The sequence below is a fragment of the Elephas maximus genome, chromosome 4, assembly GCF_024166365.1.
Source record: "Elephas maximus indicus isolate mEleMax1 chromosome 4, mEleMax1 primary haplotype, whole genome shotgun sequence".
Taxonomy (NCBI): domain Eukaryota; kingdom Metazoa; phylum Chordata; class Mammalia; order Proboscidea; family Elephantidae; genus Elephas; species Elephas maximus.
Genome location: NC_064822.1, coordinates 46,191,849 through 46,211,923, shown reverse-complemented (window position 1 = coordinate 46,211,923; position 20,075 = coordinate 46,191,849). Strand labels below are relative to the sequence as shown.

Here is a 20,075-nt window from a genome sequence, read left to right as displayed (position 1 = left end):
GCCCCTTGGAAACTCTGTGGGTCGGGTCTACTCTGTGCTATACGGTCTCTGTGAGTTGGAATCGACTCGACGGCAGTGGGTCTTGTAATTTTGAAGTCTTTGTTCCAAGTCAATATCTGGGCCCTCTCAAAGACAGTTTCTGTTGCCTGCATTTCTCTCGTGTATCAAGCATACATTCCTGTTACTTTGCGTGTCTCATAATATTTTGTTGAAAACTTGATATTTTAGATGACATATTGTAGCCATCCTGGATACTGACTCCCTTCCCTCTGGGCCCTGGCTTCTTGTTGTTTGCTTATTTGCTTATTTATTTGTTTACTGAGTTAGGTAGGCTAGTTTAGTTAAGTCTGTTCCCCTGCAGTATGCCTCTGATTTCGCTTCTCAGAGGGCACAGCCTTGGGCTGTGGGTGAAATTCTTATTTTTCCTTTTTTAAAACAGCGTAATTCTTCCAAATGGCTCTTCGACTATCTCTTTCCCTGGTCTCCCTGTTAAGCTTCTGGCTGGTCTGTCTGTATTGTTATCACATCCACTTATTAGCCTCCATTAATCCCTGTTTGTTCTATTGTTTACAGCTCTAGGCCGTAAAATGCCCTACAGTCTGATCCAATTAAAGTTGGGCCTCTTCATAGGGGTAGTCTTTAAGGATTGCTCTGATCCCAAGAGGACTCTTTTTTTTTTCCCCCCAAACTGTGCCCCATCTCTGGTTCTCTCTCTCTTAAACTTCTAGCTGGTCTGCCATTTTGCTATCATAGAGCTGCCAGCATTCTCTTAATTGCTGATTACTAAATTTTCATTGTTTTCAAGGCATGAACTTCCTCACACTCTGTTCCAAACAAAGGAATTTCTTTCACAGAGAGTAGCAGAGCTCTCTGTTCTTATGAGCTAACTCTCACTGTGGGAAGAACCTCTGCATCTCTGCTCTGCAGCAGAGGGCAGGGATAATGGGTTGCTTCTCTTGGAGTGACAGCCCTGGTCTATGAAAGGGGCACTGGATGTGGTTGGTAGCCGCTGGTCTTGCCTTGCCTCTCCTGGCATAAGAGCCTCCATGCTACAAAGGAGCTGGGGTGATGGCAACTGGGGCCTAGTATTTTCAGCATGCTGTGCCTTCTGCCTTACCCACAGAGGCTAGGTTGAAGAAGGGACCCCCCACATACACACCTTTTGCTTGAAATAGAGCTTCTGCAACATGGAACTGGGGGGTAGATAGATGAGAAATGCTGGTGGTCTTTCCTTCCGTGGGAGAAACCATTGTCCTAGACGTGGAACTGCAGGGAATGGGAGCCTCTATTTTCTTGGCCACACCCACCTGCAATAGAGGGGTGAGGTGGGAGGGTGGCAGGAAAAGGGAAGAAGTTGTGGCTCAGTGTCACAGACTCTTGCTGTTCTTACAGGATCAGATAAATTTTCTTGGAAAAAATGTTTCTCCTTTTGCTGATGTTCCTAGGAAAATTTTCAGAGACTTTAAGTGGTTGAGTTTTTATAATTTTCACCAGTTATGGGGTTTTTTCTGAGAGTCCACAAATATTTCCATGCTGCCATTTCAGAGATGTTTCTCCTTTTCCATATAAAATTGTGTGAAAATTTTCAGGACTTTATTGCTAGCTTAGATTCAGAACATGCATTACGGATAGTTTTTACCCCTTCTTCACTGGGACAGCAATCATATAGGAACCATTACGTGTAGCTTAACGTCAGATATAATCCATGGAAAAGAGCCCAGGTGATGGTCTTCTGTTTCTGACAGTCAGGTAGGTTAAATTACCGAGAGAGATGCTCACACTGGGGAAAAAAAAAATGCTTACTTTTTTTTTTTTTTAATACTTTTAACCACATTAATAATTGGGAAATTAGTAAGAAATATCAGAGGTAAATGACTAAGTAAAAGGGGGAGCCTGAGAAGTAAGTAGCTCACTGAAGGTGACTTGCACTGTAAGGGTGCTTGGTGTACCAGATAAATTAGAGTTTCTGTTTCCAAAGCCTCCCAGTGCATAAGGAATACAAGACAAAGTGCAGGGCCCACTCAAGGTATAGCATCTGATAGAAGACCCCACATAATTGTACAAACAAAAAAAAACTAAACCCTCAGTACAAGGATAAAGTAGAAATACTCTCCTTTAGGGAACTATAAGGAAAAATGCCTGTTTCAAACCTTGGTGCTCAGTAGGACTAGAAGAATCTCCCCCTGAAGATTTATAACAATAAACCAGCCATCCCATGAGTTTGTAACTTAATTTTATTCTGACTGCGTGAACAGAAACCCCCAATACGTGAACTTAAAGTGTTCCCCAGCTGGTACTTTGTTCTAGCTCCTGGAGGAGTCAAATATAAATCATCCTTGAAAGGACCCATCTTCAACCCAGGACTCAAAGAATGCTCAGAAATAAAGTTTAAAGATATTTGAGCTCACAATCAAAAATTACAAAACACAGAAACCAAGCACTAGGAGTATGAAGCAGCAGAAACAGATTTAGACAGACTGCATATCTAGACCGACCATGACTTCAGATATTGGAATTATTAGCACACAACACAAAGAAAATACATTTAATATGTTTATATAAATAAAAAGTATTTTAAAATGAGTAAAAAGCAAGTGATTATAAAAAAGTGACTAAGTATGTTGATTAAATAAACTAGAAATGAAAAATATGATAATAAAAATGTAAAAGTTAATGGATAGATAGGTTTAACAGTGGTTAGATATAATTGAAGAGAGAATTTGGTGAGTTGAGAAACTGAAATAGAAAATATGAGGTTAAGTAGCATGGAATAGACCTAGTATATATCTAATTGAAGCTCAGAAGGAAAGGAGAAAGAGAAATGGGGAAAAGAAATATAGAAAGATTTAATGATGGAGAATTTTTCAGAACTAATAAAAGACAAAAATCAAAAATATATATATATTTCACAGATTAGTACAAAAAGATAAGTTAATTCTCACAAACTAAAGCTAAGAGACTTTTTCACCAATAGATCTTCACTAATGGAAGTTTTATTGGGTATACTTCAAACTAAAAGAGAAATGACCCAAGATGAAAGAAGAGGGAATAATATGCAAAGAAAGTGGTAAACGTGGGCAAATCTAAATAAATGCTATATAAAGTAATAATAATAATCATTTGATTTGAACATAAAAATCAAGGTAGACCTAAACTGTGTAGCAGCACTAGTACATGGGTTAGGAGAGGACTCATCAGAGTTAAAGTATTCCAGTCCTTGTTCTGACAAAGAATAAAGATAAAAATTAACTTTGAGTTTCATGAGGTAAACATGAATGTTAAAAACTTTTATAGTAATACATAAAAGAGTAGAAATATCATTACTTCCAAAGTAGTATAGGGGAAAAATAGAATGGGGAGGGGGGACAAAGGAAGGCAAGAAATGAGAGAAAAAATGAATAAAGGCAGGAGGACAAATAGCACAAAATTTAAGTGCATCTACAACAGCAACAGGCAGGCACCAATAAATTTGTAAACAAGTGAAATACACACATTCCTTTTTTTAAATAGCTATAACTTAAAACTGATCCAAGAGGAAAAAGTAAACTTGAATAATCCTATAACAATCAGAAATACAGTCAGTATTTTTAAATCATCCCATAAAGAAGCACCAGGCCCAGACCATTTTTACTGACAAGTTTACCAAACATTTAAGTTACAAATAATCTCAGTCTTACCCTTGCTCAAAACCATTAACGAGGCTAGTGAACGCTTGGTAGCAAAACTAAGGATAATACAAGAAAGAAAACTAAAAACTAATCTCATTCATGTACATAGATATGAAAAAATCCATTATATTTTCAAGTAATCATCCCAAGGAATTATTGTTAATTTGGGATGTAATAATGGTTTTGTGGTTTTAAATGAAAATGTCTATAGTTTTTAGAGCTGCAAACTAAAGTGTGTAGAGGTGAGATTACATAAATCTGAAATTTGCTTTAAAATATATTAGGGAGGGAGGGTAGATTGGTTCTCAAATATTCTAGAGTCTGAATGAGAGTTTTTGGAAGTTACATGATATTGTCTCAGGTTTTGTGTATGTTTCAGTAGTTTCAAATATAAAAGGACTTGAAACATTGACTTGATTATATATGATTTTCTTTGAAAAAGAGAAAAAATACCTAAGTGACACATTAAGGTGTATCAGAAACTAATATCGTACATGAACAGAAATGAGACAAAGCGGGGAATACCCTTTCTGTGAATTTGGTCTTGCCTCTGTGGGCAGGGCTCCCAAGAAAGGTACACTGTAAGCAATACAGTGTGGTCTCTGAAGGCAGAGCAGGGATGAGCTCCAGGTGGACAGGAACATTCCAGGAGGATGGATGAATTTCCTGGCCATCCTGGATGGAGAAAAAGTTCACATACTCACAGTGACTTCACAGCTAGAAAAGAACCAAGTACTTCTTGTAAGCAATGGTCAAAATTCAGTTTGACTCGTGACTCCCTCCCAGGATCAAGTAAGATAATGTATGTGAAAAAGGTCAGTAAATTGTAATTTAATTGAAATACTATTTACAGAAGCAATCATAAATGCAAAAAGGATGGGGATACAGCCACTTTGGAAAACAGTCTGAAAGTGCCTCAAAATGTTAAATATAGAATTAGCATATGACCCAGCAGTTTCACTCCTAGGTGTGTATAACCAAGAGAATTGAGAACATATGTCTACCCAAAAGTTTCTACACAAATGTTTACAGCATCATTATTCATAATAGCCAAAAATAGAAACAATCCAAATGGCCCGAAAATTGACAAATGGATAAACAAAATGTGGTATATCCATAAAATGAAATACTAGTCAGCGATAGAAATGAATGAAGTACTGATACATGCTACAACAAGGATGAAACTTAAAAACATTATGCTAAGTGAAAAACAACTATTGTATGGTCCCCGATACATGAAATATCTAGAATTGGCAAATGCATAGAGACAGAAAGTAGATGAGTGGTTGCCAGTCTGGGGGCAGGAGGTGGAGAACGGGGAGCAATTGCTAATGGGGGGTTTCTTTTTGGAGTGATAAAGATGTTCTAAAATTAGATAGTGGTGATGGTTCTGCAATTCTGTGACCATACTAATAGCCACTGAATTGTATACTTTAAAAGCGTGAATTTTATGGTATATGAATGATAGTTCAATAAAGCCGTTGTTTAAAAAATAAAGAGGGATAGAGGAAGGAAGAGAGGGTTTAACCAAAACAGTGTCATCTCATATCACCTGCCTGTCTATCACCACCACCAACCACCTCGGTCCTGAAGTCTCAGGTCCACCTTAGGAGGATACGTGATTTTTTTCAAAACCGAACTGAGTACATACAATGGTTCATGGTAACATCAGGCACTACTTAGCAATGTGCATCAAAACATTATTATTTATTACAGTATTATTATGTTAAAGATGTTTCAGTGTATCTAGAAATGTTTAATGTTTTTTATGCATAGAAAAGTACCCTATATACTAAGACAAACATTTGACTGACGTTAGATACGAACCATACCTAATTGTTCTGACTTACGTACAAATTTGACTTAAAGACAGATTTAGGAATGGAACTCATTCGTAACCTGGGGATAGCCTGTACAGTAAATAAGCTAACAGAGAAGCTAAAATGAAATACTAAAAAGTACTCAGTCCAAACTTACAGAAAATCAAATAGGAGGGAAGACTTTCCAAATCGTTTTTTGAGATTAGCATTACTCTGATGCTAAAACCATATGAAGACATTAAAAGGAGTAAAAGCTGCAGCTCTCATGTATGCCTCGTGTAATTAGATGCAAAAATAATTCTAGCATATTGAATCCAGCAATACATTAAAAAGATAACGCATCATGACAAGTGGGGTCTATCCCAAGTAACAGCCCAGATGTTCTTCAACAGGTAAATGGTTAAACTCTGGTACATCCACACCATGGAATACTGCTTAGTAATAAAAAGTAACCAACTGCGGATACAAACTGTGGATTAATGAATCTCCAGTGAATTACGCTGAGTGAAAAAAGCCAATCCTATACTGCTTTTATGCTGTGTGATTCCATTTATGTAACATTCTTGAAATGACAAATTTAGTAGAAATGGAGAACATGTTAGTGGTTGCCAGTGCTTCAGGAAGAGTAGAGGTGGAGAGAAGTGGATGTGGCTATAAAAAGGAAACAAATGTGATGGGTCTTTATAATGTTGGAAATGTTCTTTATCTTGACTGTATCAGTGTCAATATCCTGATGGCCATATTGTACTATAGTTGTTTTACGAAGGTGGGTAAAAAATACATAGGATCTCTTTAAATTATTTCCTATAAGTGCATGTGAATCTACAATTATCTCAAAAGAAAAAAGTTAATTAACAAAAAGTAAAAAAAAAAAAAAATTGAAAAAATATAAACAATAAAAAATCAAGAATTGCCTTTCTATTTCCCCAGCCACCCCCTTGAGTTCCAGTCATTTGTTAACCTGGCTGATAAGCAGGCTTAGCTGACAGGTGCCCTGCTACAGTAGGGCTAATGAGAGATCAGCCTGCCCAGAAGGATTGGCCTCTCAGGCCTCCCTTTGGACTTGTATTTGCAAATTTTCCCTACTAACCAGCAATGAACTGCTGTACTGACGAAACAGAACTATGATGATTTTTTAAATCACCAAATCTAAATGTCAGAATTGCCACAAGTACAATCCCATATGTTGTCCACACCAAAAATGGAAGTGAGGCTCACAGACTTAGGAATTAAATGACTCCCCAGCTCCATGTGCTGTGATTACAACAGATTCCTTTGCAGTTCAATTGGCTTTCACTCATCTTGTGCTTTCTCTCCTCCTTTTCCTCTGTCTTCCTTTTGTTTTTTCAGTGGCTGCTTCAACCCCCAATTCCACTGCAGGTGCAGCCATGAATTCCTTGACCTCTCTTGGGACTCTGCAAGGATTGGCTGGAGCCACTGTTGGATTGAATAATATTAATGCACTAGCAGGTACCATCAACAGTGAGTATTTGTTGCTCTGGTGGACAGCCTTCCCCCAAATTCTCCACAGAAAATGGTCTGCCAGAAATGACCTAAAAAGAATACTCCACGGGGAGAACTAAAACTTGGGATGGAGGAGCACATGCTTTGAAATGCAAGAGCTGTCCAGGTTCGTTTTGTCTTAAAAACACCCTACCACTCACCACCCCCAGATTCTCTTCAAATATATAATGTATGTACTTATTCATAGATTCCTGAGATTGACACATACTTTCAGGGTTTGGTTTTGTTCTGGTCTTCTGTGAGGCAGTATGCTGTAATAGAAAAATTAACAAACTAGAAATCAGGAAGCCTGGGTCCGGGTTCCAGCTCTACTACCAATCAACTGTGGAATCTTAGGCAAATCACTGCCCCCGCTCTGGGCCTCAAAGCCTTTGTTAAAAAATTGAGAATGTTGGATCATGTGATCTCAAACATACCTTTTAGTTGTAAAATCCAGAGATTCGTGACAGTTATACAGGGGGAAAAAAAAGACAAGGTCTTGGAGAAAAGGAAATGAAGCTGAGTGGAGAGGAGCCACTGTTGGAAGTCATCATCTGGAATCTCCATTAAGCACCCATAGACATGGGTCACTCCACCATAGTGAATCTCCAAAGGGGTATCATTTTACCAGGGCAGGTTGAAGTAGGTTTTCAGCCAGATAGCTTGCAAAAGTATACTTACCAAACCCATTGACGTTGAGTCAATTCTGACTTACAGTGACCCTACAGGACAGAGTAGAACTGCCCCATAAAGTTTCCAAGGAGCGCCTCACAGATTCGAACTGCTGACCCTTTGGTTAGCAGCTGTAGCACTTAGCCACTACGCCACCAAGGTTTCCAAAGTATACTTAGTCCTGAAAAATTGGGACTCATTGAAGAACTCTAGGGTCCATCCTAGGAAGCCTGCCTATTTCTATCATTTTCAATCTATGTAGGGAAGTCATATTTTAGGCTTGTGCTTGGTATAAGCTCCTTCATTAGGGAAAACTGATCCTCAGCCCACAAAGGAGACACCATTGCCTTTCCCACAGTTGAGTTTCCTCTGGTTATCGGAGAGTAGCCAAGAGCAGGATCATGGCAGCCAACACAGCTTTTTTGAGATGTAGTTAATTACCTACCATACAGTCAGGCAGCCCACCACATGCCCATTTTAAGCATTAATAAAGGGATCCTTGGCAAGTTACCCTATTTCAAGCCATGATTCAATAAGTGAACTGTTTTTAAAGGATGATCCGGCAGTAAAAAAAAAAAAAAAAAAATTAAGTAAAAAATCCCAGTAATTTCATAATTTACAACTCAAAAAAAAAAGCCTTTACAATTTATTTGATTAAAAAGAACCTAAAACTCATTCAAATGAAGACTGACTTTTATAATCTTGATAAGAAAGTATGTTTAGAAGTAGAAAATTTTCAGGTTTTATTAAATTCTTTTATTTAGATGCTCTGGGAAAAAAAACAAAAACTTGGACTGAGTTATATCTGAACATAGGCCAAAAAGAAAAAAAAGAAGAAGAAAAGAAACACAGCTTTCCTTCCAGATATGATGGCTCTTGATTGGCAAATAGTACATGAAGCCAGGATGCTTTATTCCAGTTTTCACCTATACCAGCAGCCAAGTAGGAGCCTTCATTGCTTTGACTTCTGTTTCTGGTACAGCTCCTCTTTCTGACCTTGTTCTACAGAAGCTCGAACCCAGTTGGCCTTCACCTAGGTTGTGGATGTGTGTGTCTGCACACATCTCTTCATGCTGCTTCTCTTGCCCCAGGACCTAGTTCCCCTAAAACAAGGACTTTGATTTGATCGCCCGCCTGTCCTTGGTCTGCAAAGTAACAGGCCAGTGGGAATGGTTGTCCTCCTCAGCACGTGCTCATGATTGCTCTGTGTATGTCCTCTTGTCCATGTTGTCCAGCTCCTCTCCATCCTATTATGTTGTACATTGCTGGGATTTTCCCATCATTATTGGAGAGACTTTATTAAATGGCAGAAAAACCATGAGTAGTTCTTGTGTGGGGTCTTGTGTTATGTAAATTTTGCTTCTGGCAAGGACAACAGGGTTGAATCGTCTTTGTTTTTTCTTTAATCTTTTGCCTTGGGCTTAGCTAGGCATTTATAGTTCTTGAGAAATTAGGAAAGAATACTTCAGGTTTCAAGTAACCCCTCCCAGACAGTATGAACCAGCAAAATGTTTAATTAAACTAAACTATATTTTTTATATAAAATCATGCACAAAAGAAAATATAGTCCTTCTGATATTTGATAAGTGTTACTAGCATAGAGCCATTTTACTGTCTTAACATTGACTTCGAGCTAGCGTTTGCTACTTGACTCACATGAAATGCTAAGAAAACCTTCTAACACAGAGTGCCCTCTTCCAGACCATTTTTCCTCAAAGGAAATGATGGTAATTACCTGTCTTACTGGATGATTCTCAAAGAAGGTAGTCAACAAACAGTTACCTGGACAGAGTCAGTTCCTAAAGTTGTTGATCACAGCTTCCATATCATTGTTACATCCTACCCACTCTGTCCCAGGAACCATTACTTGCCACCATAGGAGAGTTTTCTGGATTTCTGAATAGAACCAGCTCTTTTCCGTGGACAGGAAGAAAAGGCAAATGGAATCCACAGTTAATTCCCAAACTCATCTTATCCTAAGTTTTACCTTCTTCTCTGCCATAGGTTTCCACCCACACACACACCTCTGAAAATGAAGTTTTTGGTTAGTAGACAAGTAGCAAAATTAAACTATTTGATCTTGATATCCTTTTTTATTCCCTTATATGTTTTTTAATGAAGGACTGAAAAATTGTACAACATTGTAAAGATAAAAGCAAAAATAAGAAATAGCAGAAGTAAGGAATGTGAGGGACTTTCACTTCTGGATTATTTGAGGGCTCTTTAGGCATGTTTTATATTATATATTAATATTTGAATATCAATGTATTAATAGATGAAAATACTTTTTACAGATATGTCCACCTAAGAGTCTATATCTGACTTTGTGTATTTAAGTGTATGGCAACTGACATTCTTATTTTCCTTGTTTACACAGCATAATTCTACCAAATGGCTTACCATATAGTGCTTAAAATTACTATGGTTTGAGTACAACCAGCCACAAATGCCTCATGCATAGTATTTGTGGAAACATTTTATGTAGAGAAAAGAGGTTTGGGGCATATTATTGTGTGTTGTCACTCTTTGTTAATGATGTGAAATTACTATTTTAATCCATATTCTTGGAATATGTAAACATACGTGCACTGAGGTACATATGCCTGGGCACGAATCCCAATACACAGCCATACATGTAAACTCCACAGATTATGCATATTAGGGTTCACCTACCCTGGTTCTAGACATTTTATACTTAAATTCTCATTTATCGACTTGCAGCTTAGAAGGATATAGTCCATCCATACAAAGGAAAACTTATCCCAGTAAATAGATTACAAATCTATCAGAATATATTAACACATCCCTCACTTTTGCTTTTTTTTTTTAATTTAGTAGAAAACTTAGCAGAGTGGCTTGCAAATAAATTTAGCCTGCTTAGGGCTGTGTCCCTGATGCTTCCTTTTTTGTGCCCTTCCATAGTGGCCACAAAGAAATGTTCACACTCATACATGTGGATAGGTCTTTCTATGTCATCTTAACAAAATTACCAGCAATCTCATAGCTCTTTGGGTCTCAGTCAGTTGAGGACCTTTGGAGAGCAGTTAAGTTTAAGCACTTAGTAATCAGTATATGCACTGTTTATAGGCCATTTACAAAGACCTGCTCTTGTTAAGGAAACCCTGGTGGCGTAGTGGTTAAGAGCTACGGCTGCTAACCAAAAGGTCAGCAGTTCAAATCCACCAAGCACTTCTTGGAAACCCTATGGGGCAGTTCTGCTCTGTCCTGTGGGGTCGCTTTGAGTTGGAATTGACTCGATGGCAATGGGTTTGGTTTTGTTTTTTGTTTTTTTTTTTTGCTCTTGTTAAGGTTTGACACACCGTTATTTTGTTCCAGCCTTCCTCATCTAAATAGCATGCATAGGAATCTAGATTAAATGAGAAGAAATGGTTGAGCCATTTGGCCTTTTCATAGAAAAACACTACTCTTTCAAGCAGAAGCGCTTTATTAACTTTAACGTTCCTCAAACCTCTCCTTCTATTGTCCAGAACTTTTAGAGGTTATCAGGCAGCAGTAGCTGAATTGACTAATGTTAACTTTGATATGATTATTTAATATAGAATAAAAAGATACAGCACCAAATAAGTCACAGGAATAACTCCTAAAAGTTGACATCTTCTTATGATGAGTCTTTAAATCCTCCATGTAATCAACTACCTAGGGAGCTGTGGTAGCGCAGTGGTTAAGTGCTTGGCTGCTTACCAAAAATCAGCGGTTCAAATCCACCAGCCCCTCCTCAGGAGGAAGACCTGGCCACCTGCTTCAGTGAAGGTTATAGCCTTAGAAACCCTATAGGGTAGTTCTACTCTGTCCTATGAGGCTGCTATGAGTTGGAAACGACTCTATGGTTGAGTTTTGTTTTTAATCAGCTACCTGTTCTACTTTGGATTTGGCCAGCACACACTCCAGATTTTCCAGGATGTTAGAAATACTGATTTTTAAATATTCTTAATGCACTCGTAAGAACTTTTACCCTTATTTTTGTCCAAATGCCTGGTTATCCCATGAAGGAGGCAAGCCCTGGCTGAGAGGCCAACCCTCCCTGTCCTACCTGCATAGGTCCCTGAGTAATCCTTCCTTTGGTATCTACACCCCTTTACTTGGTGCCTCCTCTTATTACCTCATAGCCCCAGGCAGATAAGGCCAGCCATGACTATCTCCTGGGTGCATAGAATCAGCAGAAGCAAACGGAGGACTCTTCAGAAAGCAAACTTACTCTGAGGTGTAGTCCCAAAACAACAGTCAACCATCATGAAGTGTAGCCAAGAAGGGTGTGAGGACAGACTGAAACGTCACTTGCTAGACCCACAAGCCTCATAGGACTCTTATTTAGTCCTAAAATATCCATCCAGTCTTTGAGGAGCGTAGAGGTCGTTCTGCTTCTGTGTTTCAGGGGAACTTTTTTTGTTGTTGTTGTTGGCCAGAGGGTGAAAGAGCTAGAAGTAGACGGAGACAGTTCTCCTGGCCTGAACAATAAAAAGACCATGTACTAGGGCAAAGAGAGTTAATGGTTGCAGCGACCATTGTGATTGAATCTACCCATATATCTAATCCTCCGGAGAAGTCGAGTTATGGAGGCCACACATCACAGGATGGCATTTACAAGAATCTTGTCATCTCAGGGCATGAAAACTCCAAGACCCTTAGCTGACGAGATAACGTGGAGATGTAGCACTCTCAGCCACCCCCATTGAATGGCAGGGTGTAAACACTAAAACATCTGTCTTAGTGGGGCTTCTGTCTTCAGCCTGTATTTGTCAAGCAGCTTTGCCACACATAGTTCTTCTGTAAGTGGTGGTGCACACCTAAGAGCACACACTTGGGGCCTATGTAAAGAAGAGTGGCAAGTCCATACTCACTCTTCTGCTAGAATTTCTTCCCACACTGGAATCTGAGTTCCTAGAGGGTCGACACCATGACTCGATCATCTGTATCCCTGTTGTTGTTGTTGTTAGGTGCCATCGAGTCGGTTCCAGCTCATAGCGACCTTATGTACAGCAGAACAAAACACTGCTCAGTCCTGCACCATTCTCACAATCATTGCTGTGTATCCCTACCCGTTATTAATGAACAGCTTGATAAAAATGAAACCAACTGAACTTAAATCTGCCCAGGTCTCTCCTGAGCTGTTTTACACACTCTCATTTCTCTCATAAAAGAAACATTGTTTCCTTGGATTGACATAAATATTGGCGGGGGTTGGGCAGTGAGGATGAAATAAGGCCAATAAAGGAAAAAAAAATTACTCCCCACCCCTTAATCAGCCATGAGAGAAAAGGGATGGAGGAGAAGAAAAGAGGCAGTGAGGTAACAGTGATTAGTTGGTGTCTGAGGAATTGTTTACAGCAATTAGGAGGACAAACTATTTCCAAGCTCTTTAAAAGCACTTATTTGCATGACTGGGGAACAAAAAAAAAAAAGAGAGAGAGAGAATAGACTTCTTTATAATCAAAACCTTAAAGTAGATTCAGCAGGACCTCTATTGGCCAGCACCTTTCTAGCTTAGTTTGTACTTGGCAGGTCTGCTTGAAATCATTTTCTTTTTTCAGTTGGCTGTTAATCCATTCCCATGTCCTTCAGACTCTCCTCACTGCCATCACCACCCCAGTCCTCTGTCTGTCCTGAGGAGAATGTATTCAGTGGCCCGTCACCCAAGTCCCAGTTCTGTTTCCACAAGCCCCCCAGGGAGGGTTTCATACCTGAGGCACTTTGAGATTACTCTGCCCTTAAGCTGTGGCCAGATTGCTGTCTTGATTGCTGTCATTTTAATGTAAGAGATGAAGTTGTCAAAATAGCAGAGGCACATAATGGAGGAAAGAGAACATTCCCATCCCTTCTCCCTCCTGTGGATGGCAGCAGTAATGCTCACAGGAGTGTTAAGGTGAATCTGGTCTTTGGTTCCTCTGTGTAATTTCCAAACATCCTTATCTCAGTTGTTCTGTTCTCATTAGTCTTCTTTCTAGCTTTCTTCACAGTCATCTCTGCAACTTTTATATCTCTAATCAATAGCCCTGATCCCTTCAACATTTACATTAAGGCATTCAGTAAGTTCTTCCAGAAACAGATCTTTTTTAAAAAAATTTCTGATTGTAAAGGAAACTGAAGATAATTGTGATGTCACCTCCTCCATTTCCTGAGTTCATGATGAAAGTTAACACAGTATAAAGTGTTGCTTATTTTGATTCAGTATTCAGGGAAAATGTGACATAGTCAGCAACTGTAATCGTGCAAAAGAGCAGCCAGGATACAAGTTAAAATCAGAAAAATATGCTGGCCAACATCCAGTTCACATCAGCTAATAGCCAAGATCCAGCTTACAGACACGGGTGTCACATCAGTTAACTGAAAAGCATGACATGGAGCTCTTTCATTGGCAGAGACCCCAGTACATGTACACTGATTAATATTCATGTGTGTGTGTGTGTGTTAACTATTTGCTACTGAAACTGCACCATTCAGTTTCTAGCCTTTGATATTGAATGAGCAGCCTCAGTTCCCTGCAGTTAGGAGGAAGGCTCTACATTTCTTCCCAAGCCTTAATTCTTAATCAGTTGGATTATTGCCGAGATCCAAGTCCCTGAAATCATCCTGTAACTGTTTAGAAAAGCCAGTAAATGAAACTGCTGACTCACTGGTTTATACAGTACAGAGCTTGTCTTCTCTGCCATTTCCTTGTTGGACAGCTTAAGGGAGAAGTTTTATTTTATCCTTTCATCCTCAACCCCTTGAGCATCCCATGACTCCTCAGAGAGCCCAGTAAATGGATTTGCGTGTACAGATGTTACAGGCCTCTGCCACTATTTTTTTTTTTTTAAACATGCTTCTAAGCTCTAAGAATCAGAAGGGTTTTATTTCAAGAAGATAGCAACAGTACTTGCCAGTAGCACATTGCATGGCATTAAGATGTATTGTCGAACTGTAGTACCTCAGTGAATTTGATCACTGACCTAGGGAGTAAGGGCTGTCATTGCTCAGGGTTTTGTTTTAGTTTGTTTTTGTTATATTTGCCATCGTTACGACTTATTATTTCATGGGTTTGTTTTTAATTTCCTGTTGGTGTAATTGGTGTGCTAGCTGCATGCTCATGCTGTTGTATTTGTGTCAAATGATTCTCTAACTTCCTTTGGAAAGCACTAATGAATAAGTGCTATTTCTCTTCTCTATTGTTGGGTTTTTTGTAAAGTTGCTCAAATGCTCTCAGGTATGGCGGCTCTGAATGGAGGACTTGGCGCCACGGGCTTGACGAATGGCACGGCTGGCACCATGGACGCCCTCACCCAGGCCTACTCAGGAATTCAGCAGTACGCAGCCGCGGCACTGCCCACTCTGTACAGCCAGAGCTTACTGCAACAGCAGAGCGCTGCAGGCAGCCAGAAGGAAGGTACGTGCCGGCCTCGGCTCCCGCGCAAGGCCTGGTGTGGCCTGCCCAGCGGGCAACGTTCTTCTTTAGAGTGTTCAAAGAAACTAAATTGAGCCAGTATTATAACCCTGCGTGACTTGTGGAACATACGGTATCTCACCTGCTTTTTATGACTCTGGAATTCTTTGGGAATATAGTTTTCCCAGTGTAAGTATTTGCTTCCCTACAGTGGGGACTTGTGTAATAGTGAAAAGAGGAAGAAACGTTCATTGAAGCAAAATAGCTGGGATATTAGGCAAAATCAGAGGTTCCGATGTACCCAAACGGAAGGCACCCCACAATAAAGCCTGCTACAGAAAACCAGTGGGCTAGATAAATTGTGAATTTTCATGTTTTCACATAATATTCCTCAAAATCTATATCACCAACCAAAAATTTAAACACACTCAGTGACTCAACATGCATTCCACTACTGAAAACACATGGTATCAACAAAAAATTCGTTTAACAGAAAATAATTGGGTCTTGAAAGGGTTTCACAGAAATGGTGGTTGTGTTTTTACTGTTCTTGTTTGTTTAAAGAAAATTGACAGGCCTAAACCATTTATTTCAATCTTACATTCAGACTTACCTTTCTTTTATAACATAAAGTCTTATAAAAGTCTTTTATCTTTCGATTTAATTTTTCATCTATCTCTTAAGATGAATTTCCATGCATTGTGTGTTTATCCACCATTACATGCTAGTTGCTGCCATCAAAAAGTTGCCAGGAACCCTCTTTCCCAAATCAGTGAGGGCCACCCCTTTTCTCTTTCCCCCTTACCCCACCCTGCCCTTAAAAACAAACTTTTCATCTGTCCAGTCTTCTGTGGGTGAAGCGCTCTCTCCTGCATTTCTTAGGTTTTTCAGCATCTAAATACCCTGTGATTATGTAGGCAATAGTTTTTAGGTTACTGATAAGACCTACTGTTAGAACTGACTTGTTTTTTGTTTAATTGGGAGTCTTCTGGGGAAGCAAATAAGTGATTGATTGCCTTGCTTCTCTGCCAATAAAGCAAAATAAACTTCAGGAAGTTAATGCTAAGAATAAATTAAAGCTAATTGTAAAATGGTTAATGAGCTAGTCCAAATAAGGATAGCTTTTCTCTTTTTCTTTCTTCTTTGTGGTTTCTTCCTCTTTAATTGAGGTTGCTTTGAAGCAAAGTCTGCAATATGCTATTTATTCTCTTTCTGACTTATTTAGAATTTGGGAAAAGAAGTTAGAATAGAGAAGTACTGAAGCAGAATTTTTAAAAAGTTTTTTCCCTTCTTCTTTCCCTTCACGCCCTAGTTCCAAACTGCTTTTTTCTGAATACTTTGACTTTAAACATGGTATTCTGTAAGAAATAGAACTGTCTTACTTTGTAAAGTTGTAAATTTTAAGGGGACACAGCTTAAAAGATGCTCATGTGTAAAATAGAAAGGAAAAGGTTTCTTCTGTTTATAAATAACAAAGGTCATTAAAAATGAAAGATGAGAATCTTGTTATTTTTCGTCATGTCTGCTTTCTCTTTACTCTTAGCCGTGATTGTTATTGTAGGTTTTTAAAACAGGCAAACTGTTCAGACAACTGTGTTTCACCAGGCATGTGAAGGAGCTCCTGCATCATAAGCACCACATGTCTTCCAAAGAAAAACCTGTATTAGGCCCTTTGTCTCAGGTTTGTCTACCACGGTGATAAATGTGAGCAGTGGGAGGGGTCCTGTAAAATAACGATACCCTCAGAGGCCATAAAAGCTAATTCTCCCACACGTGTGTTAGAGAATGTTGGTCACTTCCCCATTGTCTAGTTGGACCTTACAGCAAACTATATATAGCCTGTGTCACTGAGGAAACGTCAGTCACCAGAAGACTGAAGGTTCACCGGTATGAAGATAAAGTCTAGGCCCTCAAACACATTTCTCTTGCTTCACCCCAGCACACTGCCCTAAAATCTCCTTGCCTTGAATTTTAGAGATTGCTTGTACAGTACTTACCCCCTGGGATTAACATAAGATAGTTCAAAATAACTATTGCCAGCTTCTGATTATTCATATTTAGATATGTGGGCTGCCCTTAGCATGGTTAAGGGTTTTTTACTTTTGATGTTTTCTTGTTTGTTTGGTTTTTATTTTTAATTATTCCCCCACCTTCTCATACATCCTTCTGATCACTGTCTGCTCACCCAGTTAACCCGTGCTCGAGAAATTTGAACCATTTTAGTATTAGTTTAAGTAAAACATAATTTAAAAGATTACACTGAGCAAAGGAGCCCTGGTGGCACAATGGTTAAGCGCTCAGCTGCTAACCAAAAGGTCGATGGTTCAAACCCACCACCAGCTCCACCGGGGAAAAGACCTGGTGATCTGCTCCTGTAAAGATGACAGCCTAGGAAACCCTATGAGGCAGTTCTACTCTGTCATACAGGGTCACTATGAGTCAGAAATTGACTCCGGGGCGTACAACAACTGTACTGGGAGGGGTAGTATCCCATAATGAATTCCAATATTAAATCAACTTCTAGCTTTGCTGCTCTACAGTTCTGTCTGCTAGTGAAAAGAGTTAAAAGTTCATTTGACATATTTAATCATGTATCCTGGTAGATGTTGTTCCCAAAGGAGAACAAGCAGTTCTGGCTTTAGAAAGAAAATGGTTTTAATTTTTTTCCCCAGCTAAATCTTCTGAAGGGTTATGGTATCCCTATAGATCTAAATCCAGGAAAGTTGATCGCCCTTCTTCTTGCCACTCCTCAATATCCTGTAGCTTCTTTCACGCCTTCGCATTGCCTTTATCTGCAAGACACACACAGGTAGGTAGAGCCTTCCAAGAAGGGGGCGGAGCCACCAGTCTGCTGCAGCCTTATTCCCATCAGCCATCCCGGGTGCTTTCTGCGGATCTCGTGGCCTCTGAGAAATACAGAACATGAACACCCCAACCAGCTGGGACCAATAATACAACAGATAACTAACAAGTTAGAATAACTTGTACTAGGAGAAATCTGACTAAAGGCTGATTTGTTAACAGGTTTTTAGTACTACTTAGGGAAGAAGAGAGAATGATACACAGGTAGAATCCTCTATATGTATGTATATATGTGTGTGTGTTTTTACCCTTGATGCCTATGGCAATAAAAAAAAAAAAAAAACTCTGCCTTAATTCCCATACAAGGTAGTCACCTTTTTCTAATATTAATGTTAAAGTTGTGGGGGGAGGGGTTGCAAAATCAAACAATCTCTTGGTGATTAAAAAACTGGGAGGCCAGCAGGAGGAGATGCTGTTGGCATCTTTTCATGAGAAAAATGGACAAAAGTAGATGGCCTCCTTGGGCTTGTTTACCTGTCTCCGTGTTTTCTTGGTCCCCCTTTCTGATATGGGTACAGTCAGAAAGTGCAGCATTCTAGAATGTCAGGATTATTCCATCATAGCCAGTAATCTCTGTCTTGGTACATTAAAATTGCATTTTCTCTCCAGGCTTCAGGAGGTAAGATGTGCTTCACAGTTCAAATTGGGTCCCATTAATCCTCCTTTGTGCCTTTGGATCTTTTATTTAGAAGGGACATTAAATCTGGGTAGACCAAATTTGACCTATATACATATTGCAAAAGATTTCCATGGCACAGTAGCATTCAGAACTCATTTCTAGTGTTTTATTTTTGCATCTCTTCACATTAAGTTTTGAATTTTTAAGAGTTTTTTTTTTTTAAACCAGGAAACATTTGGGGACCTAAGCCCTGCAATTATGTTCCTTTAAAATACAGACCATCTCCCTTGCACTGGCATTTGCATAGCCCGTTGCTATTGAGTCAATTCCAATTCATTGCAACCCTATAGGACAGAGTAGAGTTGCCCCATTGGGTTTCCAAGGAGCAGCTGGTGGATTCAAACTGCCGATCTTTCAGTTAGCAGTCGAGCTCTTGACCACCATGCCACCAGGGCTTCATATGTCTGTGGAAATTGTGAGAGGTACAGAAAGTTAAAGTAGCCGTGTAGGCACTTAAATAAGGAAGAAATGCTTCATCTCTGTGACTCAAAAATTTGTCTCAAGAAGCCTTCTTTGTGAAAAATCCCGTTCGTGAGAACATGTTTTTTCTTTTATGATTATTTATTGTGGAAAGAAACTTGGTCGACTTTTCCTTGCAAGATGTTCTGTTTCATTTTTATAAAAAAAATTCTTACCCACATTTTATTTTTCTCCAAGCCATATTCATAGGCACCCCACCCCACATGACCCTGCTGCTATTGAGGGAACTCACTGTAGCCTGTTTCAAAGGGGCAGGCAGTCCTGGTTCTTCCCTTGTGAATGCCAGTTGAGGCCTTGTGAACCAGCTGCAGAAATGATTTCACCAGTACTGTGAGCTCCCTTCCCTGCCAGACACCATACCCCGGATCTCTGAGACACATACCTGCCCTTACTCTCTATCCAGTTCTGGTGTCTCTCCAGAACCAACCAGGGAAGAATCTGCCACCACTCCTAACCCTTTGACTTGGAAGCATTCTAGCCTGTTACGTGCTAGCAGATTCCCTTCCGCTGGGTCTTTTGGATTCCCTTTCTCCTTTGCCTTTTTGCTTGTTTTAACTTTCAGATAGCTCTTGTACAGGTGGGGAAAGTTGGAAGAGTGAAATGGAGAGGAATTTAGGATAGTTTACCTTTCCAGCTAGTATAGCTAAGGTCTTCTGTATTCTGCCCTTGTTTCTTGAATTTTCTGGAAATCGATGGCTAAGAGTAAAGAGCTTGGCTTAGCTTATTTTTTGACAAGCTTCTGTATCCACTGCACTCATTTCCAAGGCAATTCCCAGTGGTGTAATTCCTATCACAGTTGTGAGACTCCAGCTACCTTTTTTTTCCCCTGCCTTGACTCATTGCCAGCCATTTCTAATAAAGATGATTATTAGACTGTGTGTTAAGAGATTTGGCAAATCAAAACTGGCTGGATAATTAGGTAAATGATTGCAGAACCCAAGCAGCATTACTACTCTATCCGTTATTGTAAATTACTGCAATTTGTTTAGAAAGCACAGGATACTCTCTCCTAC

At 39.4% G+C, this 20,075-nt stretch overlaps 1 protein-coding gene across 14 annotated transcripts in view; it reads left to right on the top strand.

Moving 5' to 3' along the window:
• The window catches only part of CELF2 (CUGBP Elav-like family member 2), a 587,695-nt gene that overhangs the window by 561,716 nt on the left and 5,904 nt on the right, over window positions 1-20,075 (top strand). For 8 of the 14 annotated variants that reach the window (XM_049885073.1, XM_049885069.1, XM_049885075.1 and 5 more), the window contains 2 exons: window positions 6,839-6,970; window positions 14,847-15,044. In XM_049885073.1, the coding sequence (XP_049741030.1) occupies window positions 6,839-6,970; window positions 14,847-15,044 (330 nt within the window). The remainder of the gene's footprint in view (window positions 1-6,838; window positions 6,971-14,846; window positions 15,045-20,075) is intronic. The other 6 variants (XM_049885071.1, XM_049885076.1, XM_049885072.1 and 3 more) reach the window with 3 other exon arrangements.